General features: G+C 42.7%; 1 protein-coding gene across 3 annotated transcripts in view; it reads left to right on the top strand.

The window, feature by feature from the left end:
* Positions 1 to 17809, top strand: part of Tbc1d22b (TBC1 domain family member 22B) — a 72427-nt gene that overhangs the window by 33644 nt on the left and 20974 nt on the right. For all 3 annotated transcript variants that reach the window (XR_003300333.2, XM_026383715.2, XM_026383714.2), the window contains one exon: positions 1193 to 1307. Coding sequence is in view for 2 of the 3 variants with exons in the window: in XM_026383715.2 (XP_026239500.1) it covers positions 1193 to 1307 (115 nt within the window). In the remaining variant the exon portion in view is untranslated. The remainder of the gene's footprint in view (positions 1 to 1192; positions 1308 to 17809) is intronic.

The following is a 17809-nucleotide window of genomic DNA, read 5'->3' as shown; positions in this document are numbered from 1 at the left end:
TGTTCTCACTGCATGGAGGCTGTTTCTCAGCCCTCTCTGACCCCACCATCCGACATAGGGGCTGAGAAACAGCCTTTATTGTGTCTGTAGATGTTTCCCTATATTAAATAACCATCTCCAAAACCATATAACCATTTCCTTTTTCTTGGTCTCCCTAGAAGACCTTGCCTGCTTAGGACTGACCCCAGAGCTAGCTGGTTGGAACCCCACCGAGTGTGTGTGCTAGGGAGGCCTTCTGAACTCCTTCCCCACCTGCACACACTAACTGTCACCTCTGCCATTCCTCTGGTGTGGCAGCCCAGTCAAAAAAACATTCTCAAGAATGTGTCTGGCCCAGGAATTGTGGTCAACAGGATGAAGCCAGGCATCAGGTGTCTTCAGATGGAGAAAATAGGGAGGAGAAGCCCTGAGGGCCTAATGCAGGCAGAGGGGAATCTAGTTGGATTGGACGGGGCAGGATTCCAATAAGGGGCTGTAAAGATGTTTTCTGTATCCCCGGCTTAGACATATGGCTTCTTGTGACCAATATACTTTACCCCAGAGGTTCTCCTTTGGGGACCCCAGCAGTTTTCTCTTTTTCAAAGTCCCAGCTGTGTGAGTCCGTAGAATTTGATTTCTTTGACTTCCTAACTCTAGCAGATGTCTGGGTTGCATCCTGATATAAGAAGGGACTTCCTGCATGTATAGTCTGTCACTTGTTCCTAGTCAGGCAAGAATGGAGCTAAATCTAGATCTCCTTCCTTCTCAGCAGGGTGAGGGGGCGGTGGAGAAGGTATTTCCTCTTTAATTTCTGTGATGACCAAAAAAGATTTAGAGAAAGGTATCAGACTAGAATGCTCTGATATCTTGATCCTGGAAATAGAGAAGCAGCATCCAGAAATGAGAATGTGCTGGCTTGAATTAGTGACATCCACAGTGAACCTGTTTCTAAGTCATTTGTATCATTATGCTATCCTTTTCCCAATTTTTATGTCACAGGAACCACTGAAAAGATAAAGGGCAATAATTACCTTAAAAACAATTAGTGCGTTAGAAACTCTGCATTTATATCTTCCTTTGTCCCATAGAATGTAAAAATTTCCTCCCAAATTCTACATCAATCCCGAGATAAACTGTGTGGTAGGTAAGTGGAGGGCGGGATTGTGTCCCCGTGATTTAACACTCGCGTCTTCTTTCTTTCTCATTTTCCTAGATCTTTGAAAGAATTCTATTTATTTGGGCCATCCGACACCCTGCCAGTGGGTATGTCCAGGGAATTAATGACCTGGTCACTCCGTTCTTTGTCGTCTTCCTCTCAGAATATGTGGGTAAGAAGCACGAGCACCGAGTTGAAAGAGCTGTCACTCTTTCTCATCTGCCATCTGTTTGTTTGTTTCTCCCAAGAGTGCAGCCAGTAGGTCCTGCTAAAAAAGACAGATAGTGGCTTTGGAATGTTTAACAGTGGTACCAGCCTGGGGTTCATCTCTTGAGATGATCACAGGTCTCACCTCAAAAGACCTGTTTTGTCACAAGAATGAAAAAGGTGATGTATTTATGTTCTGCCATGAACAAAATGGTCTGATGACTTATTTGAGGTTGTTTTAGGATTACTTTGAACTCAGACACAGGCTCCCGTCCATAAGTGTTGGCATTTTGGGTTGTGCATCAGGCCTTGACACTTCAGTTCATGTGCTAGATCTTAGGAGCAGGATATGGACATGTAGGGGACAAGAAGTTGGGGTATGAGAATCCAGCTTGTATTGGAGGAGACAAGGAAATCCCTAGGGAGAACCCCAGGACCTTGATTCCTAACCCTCCTCCTTCACCTTTGCCCTACTGGGTTCCTCTCACTTTGGAGAGTGGGTGATTTATGGTTGCAATTGGGCTTTCTCATGGTCCCCCCTAAATGAAGCAGAGTCTTGAAAGGAGTTGAGGATCATGTTTCTCCTCTTTGGTTTCCTTGATGACTTGTGCTTAGAGGTTCACGGGGACATGGAGGCTTTGTTTCCTTAGTCAGGGCAAGAGAAGCTCATGTAGGAATAAGATGTGGAAAGGGACTTGGAAAATCATCCCCTGCAGGCCCTCATTTCATAGGTGAGTTCTGCCTACTTACTGGTGGCAGAGCCAGAATTAGAACCTTTTACTTTAGGCTCTGGGGTGATGAGTTATTTGGGGCTTTGGAGGAATAGGTCCATCCAGTTCAGGTTTTCTGATGGGAAACAAAAGGATGGTCTTTGATGAGACAGTCTCAAAAAGTTGAGGCAACAGAATATCATCCCTTCTTTTGCTTAAATAGCAGCAGCCAAGGTAGAACTGGTGGTAAGGCCTGGTATTGTGGCACACACCTGTAACAGCAGCTACTCAGGAGGCTGAGGCAGGAGGATTTCAAGTTGAAGGCCAGACTCAGCAGCTTAGTGAGGTACTTTCTCAAAAAAAAAAAAAAGCGGGGGGGGGGGGCTGAAGTTATAGCCTCAGTGGTAGAGTACCCCTGGGTTCAGTCTTCAGTTCTACAAGCATGTGTGCATGCATGTGTGTGTGCGCGCGTGCACACACACACACACACACACACACACACACACACGGAACTGGGAGTGAGGGTGGAAGGTTATTCTTGTCTACTCTTTCAGGTGATCCTAAGAAGAAAGCACAACTAGTTAAAATTTAGCATCCAGAAACATAAGAAAGCCTTTTCTAGAGCACTTTATCACTCCCTGAATAATAGGTCAACTTTAGGAGGCAACTTAATTCTACTGTGTTTTTAACTGTATTAGGAAAGTAGTTCAAGTCTGTCATGGTGATGCCTGTCTGTAATCCTAGTGACTCCAGAGGCTGAGGCAGGAGAATCACAAGTTCAAGGCCAACCTAAACAACTTAGTGAGCCCCTATCTCAAAAATAAAAAGTAAATAGGGCTGGGGATTTCAGTGTTAAAGCACCCCTGGATCCAATAACCAGTAGCAAAAAAAGAAAGTAGTTCAGCTGATTTATTGGAATTTGGGGATTGTTTTTTGTAATAGTCATTGCTTTCTTCTTCTTCCTCTTTCCTGCTCTTCCTTCTTTTACCTTTTCTCCCTCGTCTCCCTCTCTCTCCCTCTTTTCCTCCTCTTACATGCTAAGAACACAGCTATAGTTTTGTTTTTTTTATGTCTCTTGAGCTTTATTTATCTGCTGATATGCCCAGTGACTTTTTTTTACAATGGCCTTGACATATCATACATTTGAATCAGATGGGATATAATATCTCATTTTTCTGAGTATACAGGTTGCAGAATCACATTGGTCATGCATTCACACATACAGCTATAGTTCAGATTGGATATTTAATTACCTTGTTAGCCATCATTTGTATTTTCTACCAAGCTTCCCTTTACTTTCCAAGAGTGCCCATCTCAATCCTACTTCAACCCCATCTGTTCCATGAAGCTCCTGCCTTTCTGTGATAGATAGAACTGATTTCTGATCCTAGTCTTTGACAATCAGCTGCACCTGTCAACGAGGGAAGCCATTGCTGACCTGTGGCATCTGCTCAGGGTGGGCCTTTCTGCTTTCCCGAAGGGCCAGTCTAGGCCAGCCTGCATAGTCTCACTTCTACAGCTCATCTCACATGGTCTTCAGGACCTCCTGATCCAGAAAGAGGGGCCCAAAATATCCAATCATGCTAAATTTCAAATACATGTAAAAATAGAAAAAAAATCATATTTTATACCCACCATGTCCATCACCCAACTCTAGCAGTGTTTTATTTATCAGCACTTTTGCCAATTCTCTACCACTTCACCTTGTAAATTATTTTGAAACAATAAGACAAGGAAACATAGCCATAATACATCTAAAAAGTAATAATAGCTCTTTAATATAATCTAATGTACAACCAGTGTCCATAAATTCCCAGTTCTTATAAATTTATTCAAAAGATTGAATAGAGTCCAGATTAGGTCCATGTGTTATATAGTTGGTTGATAAAGCTTTTTGAATCTCTCAGTTCCCATCCATCTTTCTTCACCTAAGGAATATGTCGCTTTAGCCCTTGTTTTTTACCCTAGGGCCTTGCCACCTCAAGCAGTAATAGCATCCTGATTTTTAAATCACGTTACCTTTTCTAAAGTACCTTGACAAACCTGATTTTATTTAGTAGAACCAAATATCTCTTTAAGGTAGATGTACCAACCTGCTTTACAGAAGAGAAATCCAAGGATCAGAGATTTAAAGAGATTCCCAAATTCAAATCTGGATTTTCTGACCTTAATACTTAATTCTTGGGTTGGGGATGTGGCTCAAGCAGTAGCGCACTCGCCTGGCATGCGTGTGGCCCGGGTTTGATCCTCAGCACCACATACCAACAAAGATGTTGTGTCTGCCCATAACTAAAAAATAAATATTAAAATTCCCTCTCTCTCTCTCTCTTTCTCTCTCTCTCTCTCTCTCTCTCTCTTAAAAAAAAAAAAAAAAACTTAATTCTTGCTATTTGACCTGGGGATATCTCAACTGAGATCTTTGTCCTTGCACATCTAAAGGCTCACCCTACAACATTCTCTGATCCAAAGTAGTTAAAAAAAAAAAAAAAAAGTTGAGGCCAGGCATGGTGGCATACTCCCCTATCCTAGTGACTTGGGAGACTGAGGAAGGAGGATCATAAGGTTAAGGCTAACCTGGATAACTTAGTGAGACTGTCTTCTCAAAAGATAAAAAGGGCTGGGTATGTAGCTCAGTGGTGGAGTTCTTGCCTAGCATGTACTGTGCCCTGGTTTCAATCCCCAGTACCACCAAAACAAAAAACGTGTGTGTGTGTGTGTGTGTGTGTGTGTGTGTGTGTGTGTGTGGGGAGGTGGTGGAGGCATCATGAAGTTGGTAATGCTCAATTATTTTTCACTTCCCTACATGAGAATTTTGATGGTTCAACCTAATATTTTTCCCCTGGCCATCATTTATCTCTAAATTTTGTTTATTGTGTCTTCTTATATGGAACTTACTAATTTTTATATAGTCAGCTCTGTCCAATCAGCAGGTATTTATTGAGTTCTCACTAGGTGTCAGGGACTAGTGACTAAAGAAGACAACAGTGGGCCCTGTCTGTGGAGCCACACTATGATGAAGACTGTGAAGGAAAGATCTTCTTTAGGGTATTTGGATTGCTTAGGAAATCTTTTCTTCCTCACTCCAAGATTGTAAAAATACTCTACACTGTTTTCTTCTGATACTTCTGTGGTATCATTTTTACATTTAGCTTTTAAAATTTCCATTAATCATTTATTTTCTTGTGTGGCAGGAGTTGGGACTATTCTGATTGGAGGACTAGTTGTTTCAATACCATTAATAAATAGTACATTGTTTTTTCATTGATACAAAATATTTGTTTATAGTATTTATAATATATTATAAATTTATAAATTTATTAAAATCCAAGTACCACAGGGCTTGGATTTATTTATTTGTTTTTTATTTTTTAATTTTTTTAATAGCCTAGTGTGGTAGGACACGTATTTATTGTTTTGCATTGTTTTTAATCAGCTTTTTTGCTGCTGCAACTTAAAGACCTTACCAGAACAACTGTAGAGGAGGAAAAGTTTATTTAGGGGCTCACGGTTTCGGAGGTCTTAGTCCTTTAAGTGGCTGACTCCATTCCTCAGGGCTCAAGGTGAGGCAGGATCTTGGCTCCCATTGCCCCACCTCCTCCAAACACACCCTACCAGCCTTCAGCTAACACCCTTAATCCCATCAGGGGATCAATTCACTGATTGACCTAAGGCTCTCACAACCCAGTCATTTATTCTCTGAACCTTCTTGCATAAGCTCATACTTATCTAAAATGCAAAAAATATATAGTCTATTCCCAAGAGTCCCCGTAGTTTTAATAGTTCTGAGATTGCTCAAATTTCAAGTCCAAAGTCTTCTCTGAGGCTGAAGGCAATCTCACATTGTGAGCTCCTATAAAATTAAAAACAATTTATAAGTATCCAATATATAATGGTACAGAGAAAACATTTTCATTCACAAAATTAGGCACATAGAAAAAAGGGATAGGACCAAAGCAAGACTGAAATTCAGCTGGGCAAACAGGTCCTGTAGTTCTGTATCCAGCATCTGCAGCACATGGCATGATGTCTTCTCCAAAGAGCTTGCTTGTTGTAGCCCAAGTGGCCTTTCTATTCTATTCCTGCAGCTTTCTTAGGATGATTATTAGCATGTTACTGGCATGTCTTAATCTCGGGGATGTCCACTTTAGCTTCAGCTTTCTCCTCACATCTGCACACTTTGATTTCTCAGGGGGTGCCTGCAGGGACGCAGACCCTGCTGTACTCTGCCTGGCCTGCCAGGCCTTCCTCTGAAATCTTGGTAGAAGCCTCCATGACCCCCTGCCTCCAGCATCCTGCATTCCTGCAGAACCAGCATCACGTTGACACCAAGGTCTGCTGCCATCTTGAGCAGTAGCCCAGCCTCCAGGGACCCTGGCTGCAGTAGCCGCTGAGTGTCTGAACATGTTGAAAAAATTTCCTAGGCCCCCTTGTGCAAGAAGGGGAGCCCCACTGGTCTCGAGAATTTTCACTTTTACTCCCTTGAACTTGAGTTGGGTGTGGTCTTGCCAGCTCCTGAGATGCCCTCAAGCCATCTTTCTCTTTGACTCTGCGCAAAGTCTTTAGCATTTCTTTAGTGGCAGTACTGTCTTTAACAATTACAACTTCCTTAGCCCTAGTTTTACTCTCATCATTCAAGTTCATGTTTTTTAAATCTTTCTGCTCCTGATTATCACAATAAATTTGACTAAAAGCCACCAGCACTATCCATGCCACTTCCTGAATGCTATGCTTCCTAGGGATTTCTTCTGCCAGATTAAGAAGTTCATTGCTTTTAAAATCAGCCTCACAGAAAGTCTCAGGAGGGCAAAATGCAGATACCTTCTTAGGCAGAACATAACACAAATGGCCTGTACTCCAAATTCCATTACAGTCCTCCTCTGAACCCTCTTGATCCCTCTCTTCCCTGTCCATGGTCCTATTGCCATTCTAATCTTCTGAGCTCCCACTAGAATCGGCCATTAAGCTCCGCTGTTAGACCACGACACAAAGCAAAGACCACTGACTCCAATTGAAATCAAATTAAAGCAAGCTTATAATTTCCATCTGCCAATGTGTCTCCCAAAAATCGCAGGAACAGAAGACAGCCCTGCAGCTCTCTAGGAGCACAGCTTTATAGCACAGAAAGTTATACAAAGAGGGGTTTGAGAACTTACAGATAACAAAATTTTGACAAGCATAACACAAAGCCTAGTTAATATTTTAGCTGGCTCCAACATCAGAATTTATGAGGGTCATTAGAGCTTCAGAGAGGGTTGTTATCTGGTTAGGAAAAGCCAGGCATGGGTTTATCATCACTTACAACAGTCTAAAGCATTTCCAGCTTGCGCTGCTAAGCATCTCAAAATTCTTCCCACCAATTCCAAAATACTCCAAAAACTTATGAACCACAAGGTCAGGTTAGTCACAGCAACAACCCCAATTTCTGTTATAGTCAACTTTTCACTCCTGTGACTAAAAGACCCAATTAGAACAGCTGTAGAGGAGGAAAGGTTTTGGGGCAGCTCATGGTTTTAGAGGTTTCAGTTCCTAAGTTGCTGGCTCCATTCCTTGGGGCTCAAAGTGAGGCAGGACATCATGGTGGAAGAGTGTGGCAAAGGGAAGCCGCTCCCATGATGATCAGTCAGCAGAGAGAGCTGGGTTTATTTTATCATGTGGTGTGTGTGTGTGTGTGTGTGTGTGTGTGTGTGTGTGTGTATATGTGTGTGTGTGTGTTTAAATCCAGAACTATTCTCATCCTTTTTGTTGTTGTGCTGGGAATTGAACCCAGGGGCATTCAGCCACTGAGCTACATCTTCAGCCCTTTTTAATTTTTTATTTTGAGACAGGGTCTTGCTAGGTTGTTAAGGCTGGCCTTATACTTGTAATCCTCTTGCCTCAGCCCCCAAGTTGCTGGGATTACAGGTGTGCACCACTGCACCTGGCTCCACTCTCATCCTTTTTTGAAAATTGTCTTGGATCTTCTTTCAGATGAACTTTTTAATTACTTATTTTTATCTTTTTAAAAATTTACTGTGATAACATTTAACATTAAGTCAGTCTCTCTCTCTCTCTCTCTCTCTCTCTTTTTTTTTTTTTTTGGTAGCAGGGTATTGAACCCAGAGACTCTTAACCACTGAGCCACATTCTTTTTTGTTTTTTATTTTAAAATAGGGTCTCACTAAGTTGCTGAGGGCCTCACTAAGTTGTTGAGGCTGGCTTTGAACTTGTGATCTTCCTTCTGGGATTACAGTGCCTGGCATGAAGTCTACCTTCTTGAAGATTTTTTTTTTTTTTTCAGATTTTGAGATAGAGTCTCAAATAAATTTGTGATTCTTCTACCTCAGCCTCTCAAATTGCTGGGATTATAGGAATATGTCACCACTCCCTGCCTTCTTAATGAATTTTGACATGCACAATAGAGTACTGTCAACTGTATGTATGGTGTTACACAGCGGATCTCTAGAAAGTATTCATCTTGCATGACTGAAACTTTGTACCCACGACATGGCAACTGCCTCTCTCCTCGCCCCTGGCAACCACTGTTCTTTCCTCTGTTTCTGTGAGCTTGGCTTGTTCCAGCTGCTTTCTTAGTGCAATCATTAGTATTTGTCCATCTGTAAATAGCTTATTTCATTTAGTAAAATGCCCTCCAAGTCCATTCAGAGGAATTTTAGAATCAGTTTGTCAAGTTTAGGAGGTAGGGGAACCCTGTAGAATTTTTATTGGAGTTGTAGTAATTTTTAAATTAAATTTTATGGGGGTTCTTTGGTAGCTTTATTGAGATATATAATTCATATACCATATAATTCATCCATTAAAAGTGTACATTTCAGTAGTTTTTAGTGCATTTACAGAATTGTATGACCACACAATCAATTTTAGAACATTTTATCACTTCAAAAAGAAACCCTGGGGCTGAGGCTGTAGCTCATTGGTAAAATGCTTGTCTAGTGTGTGTGAGCCCTTGGGTTCAATCCCCAGCACCACCCACTACTACCCCACAGCCCCCAAAAGACTAAGCCACCAGCTGTCTCTGTGGACTTGCCACATTGTGACATGTATTAATACTTCGTTCCTTTTTGTGGCCAAATATTTCATGATGATGATATGCTACACCTTAAATTTATCTACTTATCAGTCGATAGACATAAATTAAGATTTTTGTTTTATTATTTGGTTTTGCTTTTTTAGTTCTAGGGATTGAACCCAGGGCCTCACACATGCTGGGCAAGCATTCTACTGTGTGTGAAGTCAGTAGGATTTCTTCCCAGCCTCAAGGCCTTTCTTAACAGAAGTACAACATTGCTGTCTTCAACAATGGTTCTGTTGTTCGGTAATATTGCTGCTTTTCTCTACGTCTCTAATGATACCACATCCTGATAAGGCAGCTGGTATACAAGGCTTTTTGCTTTGACCCCTCTGATGTGACCCTCCCTGCTACAGGAGGCCTTGGCTGTCCTTCCCCATGGAACACCGTACAGCCACCCTGTCATCCTGTGCAGATGTCACTCCACTGCCCCATTCCACTGACCTGGCATGGGGAATCGGCCCCAGTAGAGCTACAGGATCCATGTGCCCCAGGACATTGTTTGGTCTCTCTCATCACGTTCCCTGTCCATTCTCTACAACCTCTATTACTTTTATGTTTGTTGTAAAATAGATGAAAACGGGGAGATCTGGTGTCTCCCTTTTGAGGAAGTTGGGCGGGAAGTCTGTAGCCTGGCCCCCAGGCTGCGTCTCCATCTGCAGAAGGCAGCTGCTTCTGTGAAAGTGGCTCCTCTGCAGATCAGTCAGCTGTGCCCAGTTTCACTGGTGAAATGCTAGAGGGTCATGGTGAAGAGAGAGTCTCTGGACTGGATCTGTGAGTCTGTGGTATACCTCTAGAGTCTCACCTCTGAGCATTTGGGCTTAGGTGTGTCATTGATCCAGCTCAGAACATATTAGGAGCCCGTGTGATTGACAGTGAGGTCATCATCAAAATAAACTACTTAACAGTAACTGCTAAGTGGTGTGCAGAGAGCAGAGCTCATGATGTGTCCTGGTTTCAGAAGAGGAATGATGCCTGGTTAGTTTCTTTCAAGGCAAAATGTGAGACCAGTTGTGAAAAAACTTTTCAGATGTGGTAGCATAGTAGGGTTTTCACTGCAGGTTTTATTTAGAAGCAGGATAGCAGTGGAATTCCCAGGAGGGAAGTCCTTCTCAGATCTGTGACTGTGTCCAGTTCCCTGTGTGACACTTCCACCCACATATCTCATAGGGGATCGGTTAGGATTAGCACATTTACACACAACAGAGGATCCCAGATAACAGTGCTGTAACTAAAATAGGAAAGTTTATTTCTTTCATGTTAAAAGTCCAGAGGAAAGTCTTCTAGTACTTAAATGCTGATCCAGGATATCAGGGATCTAGACTCCTCTCTTTTCTTGTTCTGCCATATTTAGCCATGTGGTTTCCTTCTCATGATCCAAGGGACTGCTTGTGCTCCAGCCACTGTACCTGTATTCCAGCCAACACAGAGAACAAAGGAAAAAAATATACTCCTTCCATTTAAGAACATATCCCCAAACTGTACATGATGTTAGTGCCCAGGTGGCTAGTACCTAAGGGTCCTATCAAATACCCTTGGGGAGCTGATTAACAAGGAGGAAAGAAGGAACAATTTGAAGAAAACTGGCAATATTTGCTACCCCTCAGCTCTCCAAACTGTTTGTCTCCTCTTCTTCCCTCACCTAGCAACCCTTTTCTCTCAATTGGCTATATTTCCTGTCACCAAATTCAGAAATGCTAAGAATTATCTATAATTCTCTTTTCTCATTTTTCTGTGTCAATTACAACACTAATGATTTTATGTCTCAAATCTTTTTGGAATCTGTTTCTTCCTCTCTGTTCTTTTGACTGCTTGGTCAGGTCTGAATTGACAAAATGGCCAAGCAGATTTTTCAGTCTCATTTTGGCCCGTTCAGCCTGTCTTCCACACCTGCTTGCCCACGCAGCTCCTCCTGTTTCTAATCTACCTCTCCCAGTGCATGTGTCCTGTGCACCTTGGATATAGGGCAACATCCTTCTATGTGTCAGATGCCTGGAGCGAGCACCTTGTCTTGGTCATGACAACCAGGATGCTCTCAATATTGCCAAATACTCCCCGGGGGAGCAAAATCTCCCCTTTTGAGAACGTGTAGTCCAGATGCTCAAGTAACACACACCTCCTCTCAGGTGTCCAAATTGAACTCTTTGTCTCTACTCATCTTCTAATCTGTGTAGCAGCAGTTGTCTGTGGCTATGTGTATTACTCTGCCAAGAGGGCTAAAAGCCCGAACATTCCATCACCCACTGGTGAAATGCCCAGGTTCTCAGCAGGGTACAGTGGTTCACACCAGTAGTCCCAGGGGGGCTGAGGCAAGCGGTCACTTGAGCCCAGTTCAGACCCAGCCTGGACAACACAAAGACCCTATCTCAAAAAACCAGAATTTTAAGCAGCAGGGTTCTCCAAGTTAGTGTGCAAGGACCTGGGCACGCTGCTTCCACTTCGTTCCTTAAGACAAGAGCCTTGTGCTCCACCATCTCCTTATCCCTGGATGAACCCTCGTGCATGTCTTAAGACTCTCCCTCCTCTTGGAAGCCTTCCCCCACACCCACGCCGCCAGCACCCCTCATCTCAGGCGCATGCCCTCCTCCTACCCAGTAGCACACCACAGCCTGTTCGCTTCTCCCACTTCCCACACCAGGATTGTGTTTCCCTCCCGCCCTCTGCCACCAGACTATCATTCTTGGAGGCCAGAGACTATTTTAAGTTTCTTGATATTCCCAGTACTTTCATTTTGGTGTCTAAAAATAGGCCTTCCCCACGTGTCTATCTAGATGAATGAGAGAATGAAAATTCCATGGAAATGTTGCTGGACAGTGAGTTTGTGACGCTTTGCTGGGCTTGGCCACTGGAGGGCAGTAACGACACTTCTCTGATTCTGGGCTGAGTTGGCCAAAAGTTCTCCTTCCTGAGGGATGGAACCAGAGTCCAGCACACATAAGCAAGGGCTTGCTGGCACCTGTGCTTTGCCAGTGGCTGCTCTAGGCATTAGGGTTACGACCATAAGCAAATTAGTCAAAAAGCCTTGCCTTTTACCTTTATTGTTTATTCAATGAAAATGGAAAACCGATAGCCCCCAAGACTTGTTCAAGAATATTCATAGTGGGCTGGAGTTGTAGCTCAGTGGTAGAGCAATTGCCTAGCGGGTGTGAGGCACTGGGTTTGATTCTCAGCACCACATATAAGTAAATAAATAAAGATGTCCATCTATAACTAAAACAATTTTTTTAAATATATATATATTTTAGTTGTAGTTGGACACAAGACGTTTGTTTATTTATGTGGTGCTGAGGATCGAACCCAGGACTTTGCAAGTACTAGGCGAGCACTCTACTGCTGAGCCACAACCCCCTAAAAAGTATTTTTTAAAAAAGAATATTCATAGCAACTTTATTCATACAGATGAAAACTGAAAACAACCCAAATATACATTAACAGCTGTTCATACCAGGGAATAGTACTCAGCAGTGAAAGACAAACAATTGATAGAAGTAACAACACGGAAATCTCAGAAATCATTAAGCTGATCAGAAGATGCCAGATAATCAAAAAAAGTACATATTGTCTGATTCCGTGTATCTGAAGTTCATAAGCAGGCAGAACTAATCTATGGCGATGGGGACAAAGGTTGCCTCTGGTGGGAGGCTGACTGGGAGGAGCATGAGGAAACTTCTGGGGTGATGGAAATATTCAGTGTGACTGAGGGTGGTATTTACTGTCAGATCAGGCGAGGCAGGCAGCGACCAAAGGAGGCAGGTTTAAAAGGGCCGCTGAACAGGCTTTATTGAGATATCACTCCCTGGCAGAACTCGATCAGACCCACAGAGGGGACAGGGGAAGGGTCTGAGGAGAAACCGCATGGAAGCTCGACCCGACTCGACTTTTATGGGGCTTACAGCAGGAAGGGAAGGGCTTGGGACAGGAAAAGGTGTTTCTAGGGTCCCTTGCCCCTTTGGATTTGGTCAGGGGAGTTGGCTGAACTCCAGGATTGGCCAGGGGGTCCTGCTGATTGACAGGCGTTAGTCAGGAGATCTGGCTGATTGACAGGCATTTCCGCCAGCATCTGATTGATGTTCTTTTCCCGCGAGGGCTGCTTTGTTCTAAGTAGCCACCAAGTCACCATCACCGACCTAACATTTACCACTGTGGGTGAGTGGTGTTTAGTTTGTGCTGGACCTTGCTCTTCCTTTGTGCCCTTAACTTGAACATTTATGTGTTTGGGCTCATAATCTGGGTCCCACAGCAGTACCAAGAGGCTGACCTACCCAGGAGCTTCTAATATTTACTGAATGAAAGCAAAAACAGTATAGGAATCTAAGGAAAATAAAGAAAACTTGGAGGTGCATTAGTGTTTTGTTTTGATACTACGAATTAAACCAGGGACACTCTACCACTGAGCTATATCCCAGTCCTTTTTAGTTTTTATTTTGAGACAGGGTCTCTACTAAGTTGCTGAGGCTGGCCTGGAAAATTCAATTCTCATGCCTCAGCCTCCCAAATAGCTGGGATTACACTGTGCACCATCACGCCCCACTAGTATATTTTTTTTTAGGGTTTTTTTCCTTAATTTTATTTTTTAAATTCTAATTTGTTACATATGACAGCAGAATGCATTACAATTCATCTTACACATATAGAGCACATTTTTTCATATCTCTGGTTGTATACGAAGTAGTATATTGGTTTTTAAAAGTAATTTTAACCAGGGTGTTGTGACACAAGAACACCCATGGTGAATAGCCAGAGTTCATATCATTCAGAGTTACTAGTTGCTGCCCTGATTGACAGGTGCAGTGTCAGGAAGGTTCTATGGTCAGGTTCTTCCTTGTATCTTCAGAATCTCATGTCTCCTCTGACAGGCAGAAACATGGACCTGGTGCTACAGAACCAGGGCCTCATAGTAAGCCTTCCCTCCACCCACCTCTGGAGCAACATCTCCTCTTCAGAAAGCAACTCCCCTGACATAGATGTCAGGTGCTTTGGCTTTCCTGGTTTGTCCAAGGGGCCACTGCACCCTGTTGTACATACTGAAGGTTTGTGGCAGTGTTGCCAGGTCCTTGCCTGGAAGTGACAGATGAACAACACCAACAATAAGTGTGCATAGTGCTTGAACCACTTAGACATTCTATAAAATTGATCAGATGAAGTCCTAGGCACTTCTTTTCTTTTCTTCTTCTCTTTTGTTTCTTATAATGCTGAGGATCCAACCCAGGACCTTCTACACGCTAGGCAAGCGCTCTACTGAGATGCATCCCCAGCACTTTGGCACTTTTCTTAAAACTGTTTTCCCAGATAAAATGTTTAAATTTTGGGGCTGGGGTTGTGGCTCAGTGATAGAGCACTCGTCTAGCACGTGCGAGGCCCTGGGTTTGATCCTCAGCACCACATAAAATAAATAAAATAAAGGCATTGTGTCCAACTTCAACTAAAAATAAGTAAATAAAAATTTTAAAAAGTGTTTAAGTTTCTGTTTTATGAGGTTCTTTAGACACATGGCCAAAAAAGATTTTATTTGTTGTTTTCCTCAGTCTCCTTCTGTGATTAGAAAATATTATGCAAGGTATTCTTAGAATTCCAGTTTTTATTTAAAGCAAAAAAAAGAAGAAAACGACACAGGTCAGGTAAATCCGAGGCTTTGGAAAACAAAGGCCACCTGCAGCTGCCAGCCAGGCAGAGTCACTGGTTCACAGATCTGAAAATGGCCCTGGGATCTCAGATGGATCCTATAAAGTGTGTGAAGCAGTGAATAGGCGTTACTCTTGTCAGTTTGGGCCAAACCTGTTCTTCCCAAAGCTGTCAGGGAGTTTGTGAGGCATATATTAAGCGGCTTCAGGCCCAGGACTCAGAGTCCTCAGGAAAAATAAACAGTTGACTGGAGCCACCACTCAGCTGCCTTTTATCAGCTAATAAATAGGCATGTTCTCGTCAAGCCCAGAGTGGGCAATTTGATTTTTATAAAGAGCTTTTGGATTTCCTCCTTTTGGATGCTTTGCCTCTTAAAATAGCCATAAAATACCCTTAAAAATCTCAGTCCCTCAGCCTGAGTCCTGGCTGCCGTATACTTGTCATGACAACCAGAGACGCTGCCCTCACTGGAGACTGCACGGCTGGCATGGTTTCCCATTTCAGCTTCAATTATGTGTTGAATTTCCTCAAGTGGACGCTTAATGATCCTTCTGAACAGATTGTTTATGCTGAATGAAGCCCTTCAGAGAGCATTTGCTCCTCCTGTTCTCGGCTGCTTCTTGCTGGTGCACTCAGCTCACAGTTTTTGACTGAATGAGTGAATCTTAACCTCCCAGCAGGCAGAAAAAGAGAACTCCCCCTCCCTGTCCGTGAGAGCAGAGGGCTGCTGGGCAGACCAGCCCCCAGCTCGAGGCCCTAGAGTAATACTCCAGCACCTTGCCTGTTGGTCCCTCAGCTCCCTGCACAGCTGAAGGTTTGGAATTGGTGCCCTTACCGAGAGTGGCATCTGACCAACTGTGACCATATGTAATTAGCCTGGATTTCGTCTTTTTTTTCTTTTAAGATTTAGATTTTATTAGCTGTGTGTGTGTGTGTGTGTGTGTGTGTGTGTGTGTGTGAGATGGAACCCAGGGCCTCATATGTGTTAGGTAAGCTCTCTACCTATGAGCTACATTCCCAGCCTGCATTTCCTCCTTAAGACCAAAAGGTAGAAGTGGAAAGCTTTGAGAATTGACCAGTTTTAAGGTACAATTTGGGAGGGTGGGTTTATTGTTGAAGACTAGATTTGGTGGCAAATAATAGTCTATATCTCAAATGTCAATGTATTTGTATCTTGTATAATAACAATAATATAATGCCTGCTAACATTTACATAATGCATTTTTTATCCCAGACACTATTGTCAGCATTTTCCATATATTAATTAACTTTTTAAATCCTTAAATATCCTCTGCCACTGGTACTGATATTACCACCTTAACAGATTATGACTTGAGACTCGAAAGGAAAAGTCATTTGCCCAAAGTCATGTAGCTGTGGGTGACAGAGCTAGAATTTGAGTTCTGCAGTCTGGCTTCAGAGTGTGCCCTCACCCAGGTGCTATTCTGTCTGACAATAAAAACCACAGGCTATGGGGACAGCCCTGCTCCCCCTGTCCTCCCCAGGCTCTTCCTCCTCTGTGGCTCCACTTGCATTTCCACCACAGCATTCTGGAATCCTAGAATGCCCAGGTTGGGGAAGATCCTTCCAATATTATGGACCTCTGGATCTTCCTCTGGGAAATGTATATCCAAGGAGTTGAGGGGTTTTGTTTTTTTTTTTTTTTAATCTGGAACCTTCCATGTGGGTTTTACCTTTTTCTTGTACCCCCCATTCTCATGATGAGGGAGCTACTACCCAGCCTGGGTTAGTGTGAGTCCCATGCTCACTGTAAGGAAGGGCTGCTCCTTCCTCCTGCACTGTTGAGAGAGAGACTGGCCCAGAGAATGATCTGCCTGAGTCCAACCCAGAGCCGTTCTTGTACAGGCTCAAAGAGGACAATTCCTTAGGACATTGTAGTCATGAGAGTTGGAGGCAATCCCTGCAGAAATGGATAGATAAAGGGTGCAGAAATGAGCTAGAGATATGTACAACAACCTGGAAAGATCTTAATATGAAGCAAAAAGAAAAAGGAAGATTCTGAGCTGGATCTTAAGGCTCAGTTTCATTTACCTAAGTTAATACTATATATGGCCACCCCCCAAAACACTACATAGTAAATGTTGAAGTTAGGACAAAAAGGCAAATGGTATTACTTGGAAGGATTATGTTTTGTTTTTTAATGGGATTCCTCAAATGGACTCTTATACATTCTCTAAATTCTTAGTTTCTGCAAGCTTAGTGTTGTTTATAAAATCTTATTTATTTTTTTGGTGATAAAAGGCAAGTGTACTCAATTGTGGCTCTTTTTTTTCTGAAATAATGCATTTGGGGGGACTATCAAAAATTAGCTTATTGTGGAAATTTTGAAAAATCTAGTAAAGCTCAAAGACAATAAAATACTTCATTACCACCTGGGGACTAAGCACTGTAAATCTCGTAATACGTTTTGTCTTTCTTCTATGCTCATATAAACACACATAAATAATGTATATACAGTAGTTGAAAGTCTACCATAAATAATTCTGTTCCTTACTTTTTCCTTTGATACTGTGACATACTTTCCTGTGTCATTATACATTCCTTTTAAACTTCATCAAAAATAACTCTAGTGTGTCTGTTGTGTGCCAGATACTGTGGTTAGCACTTTATACATTTATGTATCGGCTGTGGCCAGACCTTTCGGTCATTCCCAGGGTCGTAGTTTTTCTGACAAGAAACCCTCACTCTCTCCAAAGGTTATTTATTTATTTATTTATTTTGTTGTTGTTATTGTTGTTAATCGCCTTCAGTGTTCTTTAAGCAGAGTGAGAATCTCAGAGTTGTTACATCTATATGTTGTCATGAGAAGGTTCAGATCTAGTAATCATTCCCATAATGTAAAAGGGCAGGATTCTGGATACATTTTGTCAGTTGCGATGTCTCTCTGTAGCACAAGTGTCTGCCGTGAACATCCTATTTTCAAAATAGGACCTGTGGGCCTAAGGGAAAAGCTGCCTTTGGTGCGGAATTCAAGGGCCTGAACATTCCCATGTGTGGCCTCTGACAGGCGTGCAGTAACCTGCCTTATTGGACAAGGAGAACGTTTCT

Source organism: Urocitellus parryii, chromosome 8, assembly GCF_045843805.1.
Source record: "Urocitellus parryii isolate mUroPar1 chromosome 8, mUroPar1.hap1, whole genome shotgun sequence".
NCBI classification, from domain to species: Eukaryota; Metazoa; Chordata; class Mammalia; order Rodentia; family Sciuridae; genus Urocitellus; species Urocitellus parryii.
The sequence above is the reverse complement of the archived record's forward strand: the minus strand, read 5'-3'. Positions and strand labels throughout refer to the sequence as shown.